The sequence below is a fragment of the Pelobates fuscus genome, chromosome 8 (genome assembly GCF_036172605.1).
Source record: "Pelobates fuscus isolate aPelFus1 chromosome 8, aPelFus1.pri, whole genome shotgun sequence".
NCBI lineage: Eukaryota > Metazoa > Chordata > Amphibia > Anura > Pelobatidae > Pelobates > Pelobates fuscus.
In genome coordinates this window covers 80,755,051-80,771,371 of record NC_086324.1, presented here as the reverse complement: position 1 = coordinate 80,771,371, position 16,321 = coordinate 80,755,051, and the positions used below count along the sequence as shown (strand labels likewise).

General features: G+C 41.5%; 1 protein-coding gene across 1 annotated transcript in view; it reads right to left on the bottom strand.

Annotated features, from left to right (window-relative positions):
- Positions 1–16,321, bottom strand: part of PLEKHM3 (pleckstrin homology domain containing M3) — a 220,129-nt gene that overhangs the window by 182,146 nt on the left and 21,662 nt on the right. Inside the window, exon 2 of the mRNA XM_063430113.1 lies at positions 9,125–9,816. Coding sequence (XP_063286183.1) covers positions 9,125–9,686 — 562 coding nt within the window. The 5' untranslated portion in view covers positions 9,687–9,816. The remainder of the gene's footprint in view (positions 1–9,124; positions 9,817–16,321) is intronic.

Here is a 16,321-nt window from a genome sequence, read left to right as displayed (position 1 = left end):
CCACTGTAATGCCTGCCCTAAAGTACAGGGAAACTATAGCACCTAAGGCCTAGAGAGGGGTCGGCCTCTGGTGTTATGACTTTGTCCACTCATGTGTCCATCTCCAGACCGTTTATTACGGTTTCTCTTTTGGTCAATAAAACCACTATAACAACCAAAGCCTTGATTGATTGATTCAGGTGCGGCAGACAACCTTATGGATGAGAACTTTGCCAAAACCGCAACCTTGACTTTGATCCAAAAGGCCACACCCTTGGCCGTTGAAGCCATAGATGGTAGACTGCTTGAGAAACCTCTGGTAACCCATGAAACCCAAGAAATAGTTATGTCTGTGGGTGCTTTGCACAAGGAAAGGTTAACCTTCCAAATAATTTACTCCCCTACTGCCTCCATCGTTCTGGGCTTTCCCTGGTTAGTAAAACACAACCCTGTACTTGATTGGGGTTGTTTAGATATACTCTCCTGGCGGGAATCTTGTCAACGAGACTGTATGGCTCATGTAGACCTTGCATTGTTTTTTGAAAAGAGGGAGGCAGATAAGCTACCTCCACATCGTGAGTATGACTATGCCATAAACCTGTTACCAGGTACTGTGCCTCCTAGGGGTAAGGTCTACCCTCTTTCTGAGAAAGAAAACCAGATCATGGAGGAGTACATACGGGAATCCTTAAGTAAAGGTTTTATTAGATGGTCCTCCTCTCCTGCTGGTGCTGGTTTCTTTTTTGTGGCAAAGAAGGAGGGCGACTTGAGGCCATGTATAGACTACAGGGGTCTGAACAATATAACAATTAAAAACGCCTACCCTATCCCCCTCATCACTGAGTTGTTTGATTGTGTTAAAGGTTCTAAGTTCTTCACTAAATTAGACCTCAGGGGGGCTTATAACCTTGTTCGTATAAAGGAGAATGACGAGTGGAAAACAGCGTTCAATACGCGTAGTGGGCATTACGAATATCTGGTCATGTCGTTTGGACTGAGTAATGCTCCTGCTGTGTTTCAGGACCTCATAAATGATGTCCTTAGGGATCTATTGCATGTCTGTGCTGTGGTGTACCTTGACGACATTCTTGTATATTCTCCGGATCTGAAGTCACAGCATAATCATGTTAGGATGGTGCTTAAAAAATTATTACAGAACGGACTTTATTGTAAGTTAGAAAAATGTTTGTTCGATCAGACCTCTGTGCAATTCCTGGGATATATAATTACTGAACAGGGTTTCAGTATGGACCCTGCTAAATTGGAAGCCATACTGTCCTGGCCACTTCCCCAAGGACTTAAGGCTATCCAACGTTTTATAGGATTTGCCAACTATTATAGGAAATTTATAAAAAACTTTTCTCTGCATATCTCTCGTATAACGAAGCTGACTAAAAAAGGTCTACACCCTAGGGTTTGGACTCCTGAAGCTCTTAAGGCCTTCGAAACTCTCAAGAAAGCATTTGCCTCTGCTCCAGTGCTACACCACCCTGATCCTTCTCTTCCCTTTGTTATGGAAGTAGACGCTTCTGAATCGGGTGTGGGAGCAGTACTGTCACAGAGGTTGTCGTATGACAAACCCCTCCATCCCGGTTTCTTTTCAAAAAGGTTGTCTGATTCAGAAAAGAATTACGATGTTAGGAACAGGGAACTATTAGCTATTGTGTTAGCTTTTAAGGAATGGAGGTACTTATTAGAGGGTTCTAAACACAAAATTATGGTTATAACAGATCATAAGAACCTCTCCTATATAGCTGATGCTAGAAGGTTGTCCACCCGGCAGGCTAGATGGTCTCTATTTATTTCACGCTTCCAATATATTATTACTTATAGACCTGGTTGCCGTAATGCCAAAGCTGACGCTCTCTCTCGACAGTTTCAACCCTTAGAATTTGTTAACCCGACTCCTGAACCTATTGTACCTGCGTCTCAGATAATAGCTGCTACCCGTTTGGTTGTTTCGTCTCTTTTTCTTGATAATATTAAGACATACCAAACCCAAGCACCTCCTGAGACGCCTGTTAGTAAACTATACGTTAAAGTAAATGACAGAAAAAAGTTGTTAACTTTATTTCACACCGTCAAAACTGCTGGTTATCCGGGGGTTACAAAGACTTATAAGGGCCTCCTTCAACAGTTCTGGTGGCCTTCACTTAAGCGGGACGTAGTGGATTTTGTACAGGCTTGTCGGGTCTGTACGGAGTGTAAGTCTCCTAATGGGAGACCCCAGGGTCTACTGATGCCTCTATCGGTACCCAACAAACCATGGACGCACTTATCCATGGATTGTATTGTTGACCTTCCTCCTTCCGATGGTCAGACAGTGGTATTGACTGTGACGGATAGGTTCTCCAAAATGGCGCACTTTATTCCGCTTAGGAAACTGCCTTCTGCGATTCAACTTGCTCAGGTGTTTGCCAAGGAAGTGTTCCGCTTGCATGGGGTACCTCAGGATATAGTATCTGACAGGGGACCTCAATTTGTCTCTCGGTTTTGGAGGGGCTTTTGTGCTGAGATGGGGGTCTCCTTGTCGTTCACTTCCTCCTATCACCCGCAGTCCAATGGTGCAGCCGAACGTGTTAACCAGTCTGTGGAATTGTATATATGCTGTTTCACTAATGCGCACCAGGACAACTGGTCTCGCCTCCTTCCGTGGGCTGAATTTGCCAGGAATACGGTGTCTCATTCGTCTACTGGCTTAAGTCCTTTTGAGGTTGCTTATGGGTTTCGGCCTTCTGTCCTCCCGGTGCGTACTCCGACATGGGAATGCCCACTTTGGACCAGCACCTCGCCTCTTTACGGAAGATGTGGGATCAGGTCCATATTGCGCTGTCTCGTTCAGCAGCTGCTCAAAAGAAGTTTGCTGATCGCCGTAGGGGTGCGGCCCCTTCTTATGTTCCAAGTGATAGGGTATGGTTGTCCTTCAGGAATCTCCGTCTCAAGGTTCCCTTGATGAAATTCGCTCCCAGGTTCCTTGGTCCCTACAAGGTGTTGTGTAGGATTAACCCCGTTTCCTACTCCCTGGTCTTGCCTCCTTCCATGCGTATTCTAAACACGTTTCACGTCTCGCTTTTGAAGCCCTTGCTGTGTAACCGGTTCTCTCGTCCCCTCGCACTGTCCCTAGTGACGTGTACGAAGTGGCTGCCCTTCTCGACTCTCGTGTTTCTAGAGGTCGGCTGCAATATCTGGTGGATTGGAAGGGTTATGGCCCTGAGGAGCGGTCTTGGGTTTCGAGCTCTGATTTGCACGCTCCCTCTTTGGTCCGCTCCTTTCATGCCCGGTTTCCTTTGAAGCCTTCTGCTTCCCACCCTCCCGGCGGTCTTCGAGGGGCGGGTAATGTCAGGATCCCGCGGGCGGCTGCGAGGGGAGGCTGCAGTCCGCTCGCAGCACTCACCCTCCAGCCGTCCGCGGTCCCCTTCCTGCCATGCGCTCGGCGGGCGCCATCCTCCCAGCCACGGATGCCGCCCGCGCCTGCCTCCACGTCCCCCAGCAGCAGCATGCATGATGCTGCACACTGGGAGACCGGCCAATTTATTAGACGCCGGGGTCAGCCACCTGACCCGGTGTTAAAGGCACAGTGCCTCAATCACAGTGGCAGGTCTAGATACCTCCCACGTGTGATTGTTAATTCTGATTGGAAATTATCCAATCAGAATTAACCTTATGGTTTAAATACTTACCTTTCCTGTTCCTCCCTGCCCTGTTGTGGTCTTTGCTTGCTAGTATTGTTACTGAACTTGTGTTTCTGGTTACGTACTCTCTGGCTTGTTTATCTGACTTTGTGACTTTCTCCTACCCTTTGACCTCGGCTTGTTTCTCGTTATTCTGACTTCTGGTTCCCTTTACTCGGCTTGTCTCTTGACTATTCTTTGTGTGCTTAGCCCGGCCACTCTAAGGTCCGGTACTGCACCTTTTCTGTGTGCGTGTGTGTGTGTTAGGGTGTTTGGTTCCCCGAATCGTGACAGTTCATATTAGAGTGTAAGCTCTGTGCGCAGGGACCAATTTTATATTGTACTGTTCATATTAGAGTGTAAGCTCTGTGCGCAGGGACCAATTTTATAGTGTACTGTTCATATTAGAGTGTAAGCTCTATGAGCAGGGACCTCCTTCTCTGTATTATATTATTCATATTAGAGTGTAAGCTCTATGAGCAGGGACCTCCTTCTCTGTATTATATTATTCATATTAGAGTATAAGCTCTGTGAGCAGGGGCCTTCCCTATATTGCACAGTTCATATAAGAATGTAAGCTCTGTGAACAGGGACCTTCCCTATATTGCACAGTTCATATAAGAGTGTAAGCTCTGTGATCAGGGACCACATTCTCTATATTGGAACTTTCATATTAGAGTGTAATCTCTGTTAGCAGGGACCTACTTCTCAGTATTGTACCATTCATATTAGAGTGTAAGCTTGGTGAGTAGGGCCACTCTCTCTTTATTTTCCATTAATATAAGAGTGTAAGCTCTATGAGCAGCGACTTCCTCTGTATAGCACTGTTCATATTAGCTCTGTGAGCCGGGAGCTTATTTTTTGTATTATACTATTCATATTAGAGTGTAAGCTCTGTGAGCGAAGACATCCTTCTCTGTATTATACTATTCATATTAGAGTGTAAGCTCTGTGATCAGGGACCTCCTACTCTGTGTTATACTGTCCATATTAGTCTAAGCTCTGTGAGCGGAGACTTCATTCTTTCTAATGTACCATTCATATTAGAGTGTAAGCTCTGTGACCAGGGCCTCCCTCTATATATTTTCTAATAATATTAGAGTGTAAGCATTATAGTGTAAGGTCTGTGAGCAGGGACGGCCTTCTCTGTGTTGTACCATTAATATTAGAGTGTAAGCTCTGTCGCCAGGGCTCTCTTTATGTATTTTCTAATAATATTCGACTGTAAGCTCTGTGCTCAGGGACCTCATTTTCCATATTATACTATTCATATTAGAGTGTAAGCTCTATGACATGGGACCTCTTTCTCTGTATTGTACCGTTCATATTAGTGTAAGCTCTGTGAGCAGGGCTTTCCTCTATTTATTTTCTAATAATATTAGAGAGTAAGCTCTGTGATCAGAGAACACATTCTCTATATTGAAACATTTATATTAGACTGTAAGCAGGACCTCTCTCTCTGTATTTTCCATTAATATTAGAGTGTAAGCTCTGTGAGCAGCAACTTCCTCTTTATTGTACTGTTCATATTAGTGTGTAAGGTCTGTAATAAAGGACCTCCTTCTCTGTATTGTACTGTTCATATTAGTGTAAGCTCTGTGAAAGAAGATTTCATACTCTGTAATTTACCAATTAGGTAAGAGTGTAAGCTCTGTGACCAGGGCCTCCCTCTATGTATTTTCTAATACTATTAGAGTGAACGCTCTGTGAGATGAGACCTCCTTCTCTGTATCATACTATTCATATTAGAGTGTAAGCTGTGAGCAGGAACCTCCTTCTCTGTGGTATACTGTACATTTTAGTTTAAGCTCTGTGAGCAGAGACCTCCTTCTCCGTATTATATTATTCATATAAGGCCGTAAGCTCTGTGAGCAGGGATGGCCTTCTCTGTGTCGCACCATTCATATTAGAGTGTAAGTTCTGTGAACAGGGACCTCCTTCTCTAATATGTACCATTCATATTAGAATGTAAGCTCTGTGAGCAGGGATCTCTACCTCCATATTATATTATTCATATTAGGCCGTAAGCTCTGTGAGCAGGGACGGACTCTGTGTCATACCATTCTTATTAGACTTTAAGCTCTGTGATCATACCATTCTTATTAGACTTTAAGCTCTGTGAGACTCTTTTTCTCTGTATTGTACCATTCATATTAGAGTGTAAGGTCTGTGACCAGGGACCTCCTTCTCTATAATGTACCATTCATATTAGAATGTAAGCTCTGTGAGTAGGGATCTCCAACTCTGCATTATACTAATTCGATTAGAGTGTAAGCTCTGTGAGCAGGAACCACAATCTCTGTTTTGACATATTTATATTAGACTGTAAGCTCTGTGAGCAGGGACGGCCTTCTCTGTGTTACACCATTCTTATTAGAGTGTAAGCTCTGTGATCATGGACCTCTTTCTCTGTTATACCATTTACATTAGAGTGTAAGTTCTGTGAGCAGGGACCTCTTTCTCTGTATTGTACCATTTATATTACAGCGTAAGCTCTGTGAGCAGGGACCTCCTCTCTATTGTACTGTTCATATTAGAGTGTAAGCTCTGTGAGCAGTGATGGCCTTCTCTGTGTCATACCATTTATATTAGACAGTAAGCGCTGTGATCAAGGACCTATTTCTCTGTGAGCTTTCTCTGTAATGTACCATTCATCTTAGAATGTTAGCTCTGTGAGCAAGGACCTTTTTTTCTCTATATTGTACCATTCATATTAGAGTGTAAGCTCTGTGAGCTGGAACCTCCTTTTTCGTATTATACTATTCATATTAGAGTGTAAGCTCTTTGAGCAGGGATGGACTTCTCTGTATTGCACCATTCATATTAAAGTCTAAGTTCTGTGATAACGGACCTCCTTCTCCGTATTATACTATTCATATAAGAGTGTAAGCTCTGTGATCAGGCACCACATTCTCGGTTTTGAAACATTCATATTAGACTGCAAGCTCTGTGAGTAGGGACCTACTTCTCTGTGTTTTCCATTAATATTACGGTGTTAGCTCTGTGATAAGGGACCCTATTTTCTGTATTGTACCATTTATATTAGAGTGTAAGCTCTGTGAGCATTAACCTCTTTCTCTGTATTATTCCATTAATATTTGAGTGTAAGCTCAGGTGAGCAGGGAGCTCCTTCTCTGTAATGTACAATTCATATTAGAATGTAAGCTCTGTGAACATGGATCTCCCTCTCTGTGTTGTACCATTCATATTAGAGTGTAAGCTCTATGAGCAGGACCTACTTTTCCGTATATACTATTCATATTAGGGTGTAAGCTCTGTGAACAGGGATGGCCTCCTCTGTAATGTACCTTTCATATTAGAGTGTAAGCTCTGTGAGCAAATACCTCCTTCCCTGTGTTATACTATTCATATTAATGTGTGAGCTCTGTGAGCAGGGATCTCCCTCTCTTTGTTGTACTATTCCGATTTGAGTGTAAGCTCTGTGAGAAGGGACCACGTTCTCTGTACTGAAACATTTATATTGGAGTGTAAGCTCTGTGAGCAAGGACCTCCTTCTTTGTATTATACTATTCATATTAATGTGTAAGCTCTGTGATCAGAACCACATACTCTGGTTTAAAACATTCATATTAGAGTGTAAGCTCTGTGAGCAAGGACCTCCTTCTCTGTAATGTACCTTTCATATTAGAGTGTAACCTCTGTAAGCAGGGGCCTCCTTCCCTGTGTTATACTATTTATATTAGACTGTAAGCTCTGTGAGCAGGGAACTCCTCTGTATTATACTATTCATATTAGAGTGCAGGCTCTGCGATCAGGGACCACATTCTCTGTTTTGAAACATTCATATTAGAGTGTAAGCTCTGTGAGCAGGGGTGGCCTTCTCTGTGATGTACCATTTATATTAGAGTGTAAGCTCTGTGACCAGGGATGGCCTTCTCTGTGTTGTACCATTCATATTAGGCCGTACGCTCTGTGAGAAAGGAAATTTTTCTCTGTATTGCACTGCTTATATTAGAGTGTTAGCTTTGTGAGCAGTGACAACCTTCTGTGGTTTACATTCTTCTTATTAGTACATTAGAGTATTATATTCAGCAATATACAGTTATAACACATTAGGTGACTGGTCCAGGGTATTAAACCGATCGCCATAAATGGGGTCAGGAAGGAATTTTTTTCCCCCTGTGAGACATCGTTCACTGGGGTTTTTGTTTGCCTTCCTCTGGATCAATCAGATATTATTAATCATGAAAATTGCAGCAATGTTAAAATGTCTGCCTGTATATTGCAGTATATTGATAATAAAAATAAAAAAAAATGTATCTATGATTATCTGATTCTTGAGTAAAAACACTACACAGATCATTTATTAAGAAATTATATTGATCTGAATCAAGAAAGTGTGTGATAGACGCAAACTATATCTTGGACTGGTTTTCTAACCTGTATCTAAATCTTGTATTAATAAAACAAAATGGAGGGAATGTGCATGATGCATAACAATACTTATAATAGCTGTCCAGAATTCATATGGGGGGGGGGGGGGGATAGATAAGCATGACCAAATAGTAGACCTTGTGATTTTAAAAAGAAAAGAATATAATCTAACTTCAGATAAAGCATCATGCAGATGTCTGTGAACCAGCCCGATCTGGAGTTTGAAGTGGTAGTGAAGTGGTAGATGTACTCCAGTTTGTGTACCTTGTGTAGGTTGGCAATAACTTGAGAGTATTGAGAGATAAGTACAAGCATCATCATTAGTAAAAAGATAATATGAATTAGTTTGGTTTGTGATATCAGTAACTCATAGTATAAATCAGGGATATTGTGGTTTGAAGGGTAAAGTTACTCTGGCACCATAAACACTTCAGATCATTTCGTTTGCCCATTTTTCCTGCTTCCAACATATGAAATTTAAGAACCGATTTTTCACGTTCTGCCTAATATATCCCATCCCTTGACAGATGCCATTATAATGATATAATCAAGGTTATTCACTTCCCATGCACAAGCTCTTCAGCAGGGCTCTGTGCATGATCTGCACTGGAAGAGCATCAAACCAACATGCTCACTTTGTGGGGAGCATGCTTGTCACTGATGATGACAAAACACTATCCTCACTGGGCCAATCCCGAATGTAAAATGCTCAGGCCAAATTTTTTTACGCTGTCCATCCTAGCCTGTGTGCTTGGGAGCCTGCATGTTTGTATCTATGTATGACTTTAAAAGAATTAAAGAAGCTAGGAAACTAGGAAACATATGGATAGCAATTACCTTTATCTTTTATTACTATAAATTAGTTGGTTTTGCATTTATATTTAATGTGTTAATTACCTACAATACATTTAAAAAAGAAAAAAAGTGGGTCTTGGATTGCCAAGCAACATAGTGACACATCTGTTTCTTTGATTTTGGACAAAAAATAGAAATGGGGCACTATGAAATTGGTACTATTTGAGAAAATAACATATACCCTGCTATTTCAAATACATTTGAAATAAGAAATCTTCACATACCAGTATTTCCTTCAATGTCTTGGTTCGTGTAATGCACTCCCTGGCTTGAAGACCTCTGTAAAGGGGCTGGCTTGCGAACATTTCTCCAGTCTAGATGGCTAATATCAGATCTTGATCTGTTGTGACCTCGCTTAAACTTAGGGGCTTCTTCAACCCAAGCAAGTGTGTCATTAATGGAACGAGGTCTATCACGTCTACGACATGCACTAAACAAGTTAAAAGCAGATGTGTCTTTATCCCCTTCACCATTCAGGGGGCTATCAGGAAATACTCTTCTATTTGACGAATAAAGTTCTTTGGCATGGATCCCATTCTTTGCTTTGGCATCAAAGAGACTACTTTTACACCTCTCCCAAATAATGCTACTCTGCGAAGTATTGGCATTTTGACCATCAGCTTGTATAATTTTATTGGATCTCTCATTTTCCAAGAGCTCTGGGACTTCATGAATTCCAAAGACTTCACCCTGATGGCCAACATGTTCTAGCTTTTCAAAAGAGCTAAAAAAGTCTTCTGTGACTTCCAAAGCCGGACTGATGTCATCCACTTCAAATGCTTCCATATTATCGTCCAGTTTTACACTACTAGAAGCTCATAGTCGATTCAAATGTTCATCCATATAACCCATAGAACCTTTTCCAGGTGAGTACTTGGATTCTGCCAAAAAAATCAGCCTTGTTTATAGAGGACTTCTGAAACACACAGAGAGAATTAGATTATTGCTTTTATTTAGTAATATAATGTTTAACATTTTTTTTAGGCATAACAGAAGATTATAGTTCCAAAAACAATTTCAACATTGTGCTTAAATCTGTGCAGTGTTCTATGAATGTTTTGAAAGTAAATATTAATAAAAGGTGGTTAGGGCAACAGAGATATCAAAACATAGTATAATTTAATATCAGCTTAGATAAGCTTTATCGGAACTGGCTAATAATCTTTCTGAGACTTTCACAGTACATTAGCCAAAGGAATGCTGCAACAAAATGGCATTAGAGTAACAGGATGTGTTTGACAATAGAGAAACTCTGCGATCTGCTGCATTTATAGAAGTGTAAAGGATAATACCAAGCTTAGATAAATAGCTATTGGGAATCAATCACCATAAAAAAAAATGTAAAAAATAATTATATGTAAACATACACACACACACAAATACAATACATAAATATTATACTATACAAAAAGATAACTGATCCTCATACCCATATCCTATTTCAGGAGTATGTAAACCAGGTAATGAACTACCCTGTATTATTACTGGTTTGCTTTTTAAAAGGAGCTCTCTATTTGGCACTCTAGTGATGGGTTAGCCCATGCTCAGTCTTTCATTGGCTGAAAAAGAAGACTCAGTCTTTCCATGAAACAAAATTCTGAATCCACCAACGGATAAAACACCATCCCCAGATGTTGTTCTTCAATCTGTAAGTCAGGTTCACAGGTTATGTGAGAAAGGTAGAAAAAAAAAAATTTGTACTTACCGTAAATTCTTTTTTTCTTAATATGGTGGCAGTACCTGTGGGTTGTGCCTCCTTAATTGGGACAAGCATCTACAAGATAGGAGTTAATTAAAGGTCCCTCCCCTCTATCCCATAAAGGGCTTCCCCCGGCAAACCCACCTCAGTCGTAGCAAGAAAACACACCACACAAGTCAAATACAACAAGTAATTTTTTTTAATTCAGAGGGAGGGAGTATTGTACTGCCACCATATTAAGAAAAAAAGAATTTATGGTACGTAAACATTTCATTTTTTTCTGGCATATGGTGGCAGTACCTGTGGGATATAGCAAGATTCCCATTGAGTGGGAGTTACACCACAACAGCTTGAAGCACCTTACGCCCAAATGCAACTTCAGAGGATGAGAATACATCTAGCCTGTAATGCCTGATGAAGGTGTTGAATGATGACTAAGAAGCCGCCTTGCAGATTTCTTTGGGCGAAGCAAGAGCCTTTTCTGCCCATGATGTGGACATTGCTCTTGTGGAATGTGCTTTAAGAGAAGTAGGTATAGGAACGTTACTGGAAGCATACACCATCTTGATTGTATCAATCAAGCAACAAGAGATATAATTACGAGAGGCTCTTTCCCCTTTAAATTTCCCTTGGAAATTGACAAACAGGGGATTCGATTTTCTATAAATCGGCAGTTCTTGAAAGGTAGATCTGTACAGCTCTTCTAACATCCAATTTATGCTATTTTAGTTCCTGCGACGAGGTGGCATTATTGCAGAAGGAAGGTAAAATGATGGGCTGATTACAGCTCTAGAAGCGATAACCTTCGGAAGGAATGAAGGATTAGGATGGAGCACTACCTTAACTTGATGGAATATAATGAATTTGCCCATTGAAGAAAGAGCCTGAAGTTCACCTACTCTTTTTGCAGAGGTGATGGCCACCAAGAAGGCCATCATGAGTGTAAAGAGTCTTCAATGGGACCTTCTCCAAAAGGTTGGAAAGGTTCAAAAGGAGGTTCACAGAGCACTTGCAGGACTGAAGAAAGATCCCAGGAGGGAATATATAACTTCCTAGGTGGTCTAAGAAGCCTTACTGCTTTGAAGAATCTCCTAATTAGAACATGCGACACTAAATCCTTCACTAGAAAAAAAACTCAAGGCACCTAGTTGGACTTTCAAAGTGGAAACACCCAGACCTTTGTGAAGCCCATCCTGAAGGAAGTGTAAAATAGAAACAACCAAAGGATGTACTTAAAGACATTGATGTTGCCTACACCAATGTAGGAATTTCGCCCAAATTCTCATGTATAACTCTGAGGTGCAACGTCTGGTAGATTAAAGGAGTAATTGGACCCGGCCTTCCTGAAGACCCTGATGATTAAGGATTAGCCTTGCAACAGCCATGCCGTCAATCTGAACATTTGTAAAATTTCCAGAGGTAACTCCCTCTTTTCTATCATAGCTTTTGAGATTGGAAGTTCCCAGTACGTGGAAGCCATCTCCTTAAATTCCTAAAACCAGCTCCTGTTTGGCCAGTATGGAATGATTGCTAGAACCACTGCCCTGTCTGTTCTTATCTTTTGAAGAATTCTTGGGATCAGCATTATTGGAGGAAAGATGTACGCTAGGGAGAAATCCTATTGGTGTGATAGACCATCTATCCATTGAGGATGATCTGTCCTGAACAGGGAGGCAAATTTGTGAATCTTGGTGTTCTCTCTTTTTGCCATAAGGTCTACAACGGGCATTCCAAATATCTTTATTAGAATGTTGAATATGCTTGGGTTTAGAGACCACTTTTTCTGATCCCATTTCCCTCTGCTGAGGGACAGCAGAGATGTCTTCTAAGTGAACCTGAGCCCAGCACATAATGTCGGCGCACAGCCGAAACAGACTTTCCACTCTGGTGCCACCTTGTCTGTTGATGTAAGAGACCACTGTGTTGTTGTCTGACTGTATTCTTACAGGCCTCTTTTGTATCCAAGATCTGAATTGGTGAAGGGCGTAAATAACTGCCTTCTATTCTCTGTAATTTGTTGACCTGTTTTTGTCTTCTGTGGACCAAGTACCTTGGCAAATTAACAAATTTAGATGAGCGCCCCAGTCTGAGTTTTACACATCTGTATTGACTAACTCCCATTCTTTCGGTCTAAAGGTCAGACCTGCCAAAAGGAAACTTGAAGTTTTCCACCAGTTTAACTGAGCTTTTACCTGAGGAGATATCTGGAGATACAAATCTAAGTCTCCCTCTCTTTTTGACCAAGAAGAGAGGATTTCCCACTGAAGAGGCTTTATTTCTGATTTTGTCCATTTGACTGTGGGAATTGATGAGGTTAGATATCCCAGAACACTCATTGCCTGTCTTATAGAGTAATAATCTATTTTCTGTAAATCTGACACTTTTTTCCGGATTGTCTTTCTTTTGTCTGTAGTCAGATGTAGAGATAACATTCTTGAGTATATTTCGAATGCCATGAATTCTATTTTTTTTTATTTTATTTTTTTAAGGAAGTAGAATTGACTTCTTTAAGTTCAGTATCCAACCGTGTTCCTGAAGCACTTGGATTGTGGACCGAACCTTTTCCAAAAGCAAACTTTTGGAATTTGCAATAAGCAGCCAATATTCCAAGTAGGGAATGAGACACCCGACACCCTTAGATAAGCTGTTATAGGCATAAGAACTTTTGTAAATATTCTTGGGGCTGATGGGAAACCAAAGGGGAGAGCTTTGAACTGGAAATGTAAAATATCTTTTCCCCTTTTTATGGTGAATCTCAGGAATCTTCTTGAGGTAACTGCCATAGGGATATGAAGGTAAGCATCCCTGAGATCCAGCTTCCCCATAAAAAAAATCAATTTTCTGAAGAATCTGAGTTATGTAAGTAATCGTTTCCATTCTGAACCTTTGGTAAGGAAGAAACTCATTCACATTTTTTAATCTAGGATCGGCTAAAAGGAATGGTCTGGTTTTGAGATTAGGAAGAGTCTTGAGTAGATCCCTTGGAATTCCTGGGTCACCAAATCCTTTTCTATGACCCCTTTTTTTAATAGCAGAATCGTTTCTGCAAACAGAACTTCTGATTTTCGGGAGGATGGATAAAAGGAAATGAGGAATTTTGGTTTGTGCAGGTTTGGAAAGTGCAATCGGTACCCCCTTTTCACCAGATTTAGAATTCATGGATTGCTTGTAGTTTCTTCCCATCTTTTGAAGAAACGCTGGATTCTGCCTCCTACTCTCTTGGTGTCAGAAACGCCTACCCTTGTCAGATCTATCCCCTTTTTTCTCCTCAAACCCTCGGATTTTTTTCTCTTTTTTGAAAATAACAAGGCCTATCCTGGTAGGTTCTTCTATTCCTATACTGGAAATTTTTATAACCAGGCTTCCAAGAACATTTCTTGTCTCGAGGAAGGGCTTTTTTTCATCTCAGACGTCTGTTTAATGATCTCCTCTAAAGGAGACCCGAACAGCTTTTGTTTTTCCAATGGGAGTTCCCAGAGGACCGATTTTGAAGCTGTATCCACCGTCCAGGCTCTAAGTCACAAGGCTCTACGGGCAAATGAAGATAAGCCCATGGATTCTGGAAGCTAACTTGAGCACTTTATTCATCGTATCCATAAATGTATTAGACAATTTCAAATTTTGTAGCAACCTAACCAGTTGCTTGTCTGGAGAGTCCAACATCATCTCCTCTAAAGATTGCGACCACAAGTTACTAGCCCCAGCCAGCAAAGTGTTACATTGGAAACCTGCCGACTAGAAAGCACGCCTGCAGGCGGTCTTGGCCCTCGTGTCCATAGAATTCCTTAAAGCCGCTACTTCTCCTTTAGAATAGTGGTCTTTTTAGAAAGCTGAGCCACCTGGATATCCACTTTAGGCAATTTGTTCCATTTAGTATCATCCGTAATCTTGAACAATTTTTTTAAATATCGGGAGATAAAGGCTCGCTTTTCCAGGTTTTCCCATTCCCTGTAAATAAGGTCAACCAGGGCTTGAGGTACAGGGAAATCTTTCTTACCCTTAGCAGTATCTTCCAGCAACAAACTCTGATTCACTTCCTTAGTGCATTTCCTTAGTTCATCAGGTGGGAACCCAGACTCCACACAAGATGATGAACTAGAAACCTCTGAGTCAGCAGTAGACTAACATTCGCCTGAAGATATGTCAGAATTAGAAGAAGACTTCCTTCTTTTACTGCCTCTAAGGACCTCCTCAGGCACCGCAGCAAAAACCTTATGTGACTCTTTAAAAGAATCCAAAGTCTGAGCCAGGATATCCGGAAACCAAGACAGGAACTATTGCCTATCCTTTTGTTTGATTTTTCCAAAGACATTTCTGCCCATTGACTACACACTTTATTCCTAGTGCCATCTGGTAGGGGGGGGGGGGGGGGGGGGGGGTTGGAACAATCATTGCAAACTAAATGTTTGGTTTTGGATGAGGCCTTCCTAGTTGCAGGAGTAGGCATGTCTTTATCTATTTGCTGAGGGCAAGACATATCTGAAACATAACAGAAATATACCTTTAACACCCTAAACCGTTTAACAGAAAGCAAAGATTTTTTTAATCTTACCTCAAAAACCTCTGAGCCCTGTGGGGGGCTGGTGACACGGAGAATCCTTTCTGACCAGCATCCAGCTGCCAGAGGGAAACCGCACAGTATTTATATGCCCATGGGTTAAAATCCGGCGCCATTTCCCGGAAGTTACGGTTCACGCGTGCAGCGGCATACCCGGAACTTCGGTGGAACGCAACACCACCCGGGCGTGTTCCACCGCCTGTAACGTCATGAAGGCGTCCCCTGGCCCGCCCATATTCACAAAGCAAGAACATACTTGGCGCAACATAAATACCTGAAAGGGCTCCGGGACCTCCATGGACAGAGTCATGCCACTCAGTCTACCACCCGGGTGGCTATCGGGCTTCCTCCCCCAGACATCAACCAGTGTGCCTCACCTCAAGTAGAAGTTTGATCCGTCCTGTGCTGGGACAAGGAAGAACTTGGGTGGGTTTGCCGGGGGAAGCCCTTTATGGGATAAAGGGGAGGGACTTTTAATTAACTCCTATATTGTAGATGCTTGTCCCAATTAAGGAGGCACAACCCCCAGGTACTGCCACCATTTGCCAGAAAAAAATAAAAAATTAGAAATTAAAAGGGGAATAAGAAAAACACAATGGAGGTAGACAGACATCAAAATCAAAATAAAAGTACAATATAGCAATGTAGGGAGAGGTACCAACAAACCTAGATACACCTCTGTATCTTACTCAATACCACTGTATCTTTCTCAATACCCCTGTATCTTTCTCACGTGCTACTACTGATTTTAAGTACTCTCTACTTTTAGGTAGTGATCAACCAATATTGATTTTTTAGAGCAGATACCGATAATCTGTGAATTTTCTGGCAGATAGCCGATCACGTACCGATATTCTGAACATTTACCATTTTGAAAAAAAAAACAAAAAACTATTTCTAAAGGTAAATGCACAAAATATACATGCCACATGTGGTAGATGACATGTGTTTAGACAGGGGAGCTGTGTGTGTTTGTGTAGTGTGTATAAAATAAATACAGTGTGTATTTGTGTAGTGTGTATATAATGAATGCAGAGTGTGTTTGTGTAGTGTGTATAGTGAACGCAGTGAGTGTTTGTGTAGTGTGTATATCTAGTGAATGCAGAGTGTGTGTTAGTGTAGTGTGTGTGTATAGTGAATGTAGTGTGTGCATAAAGTGAATGC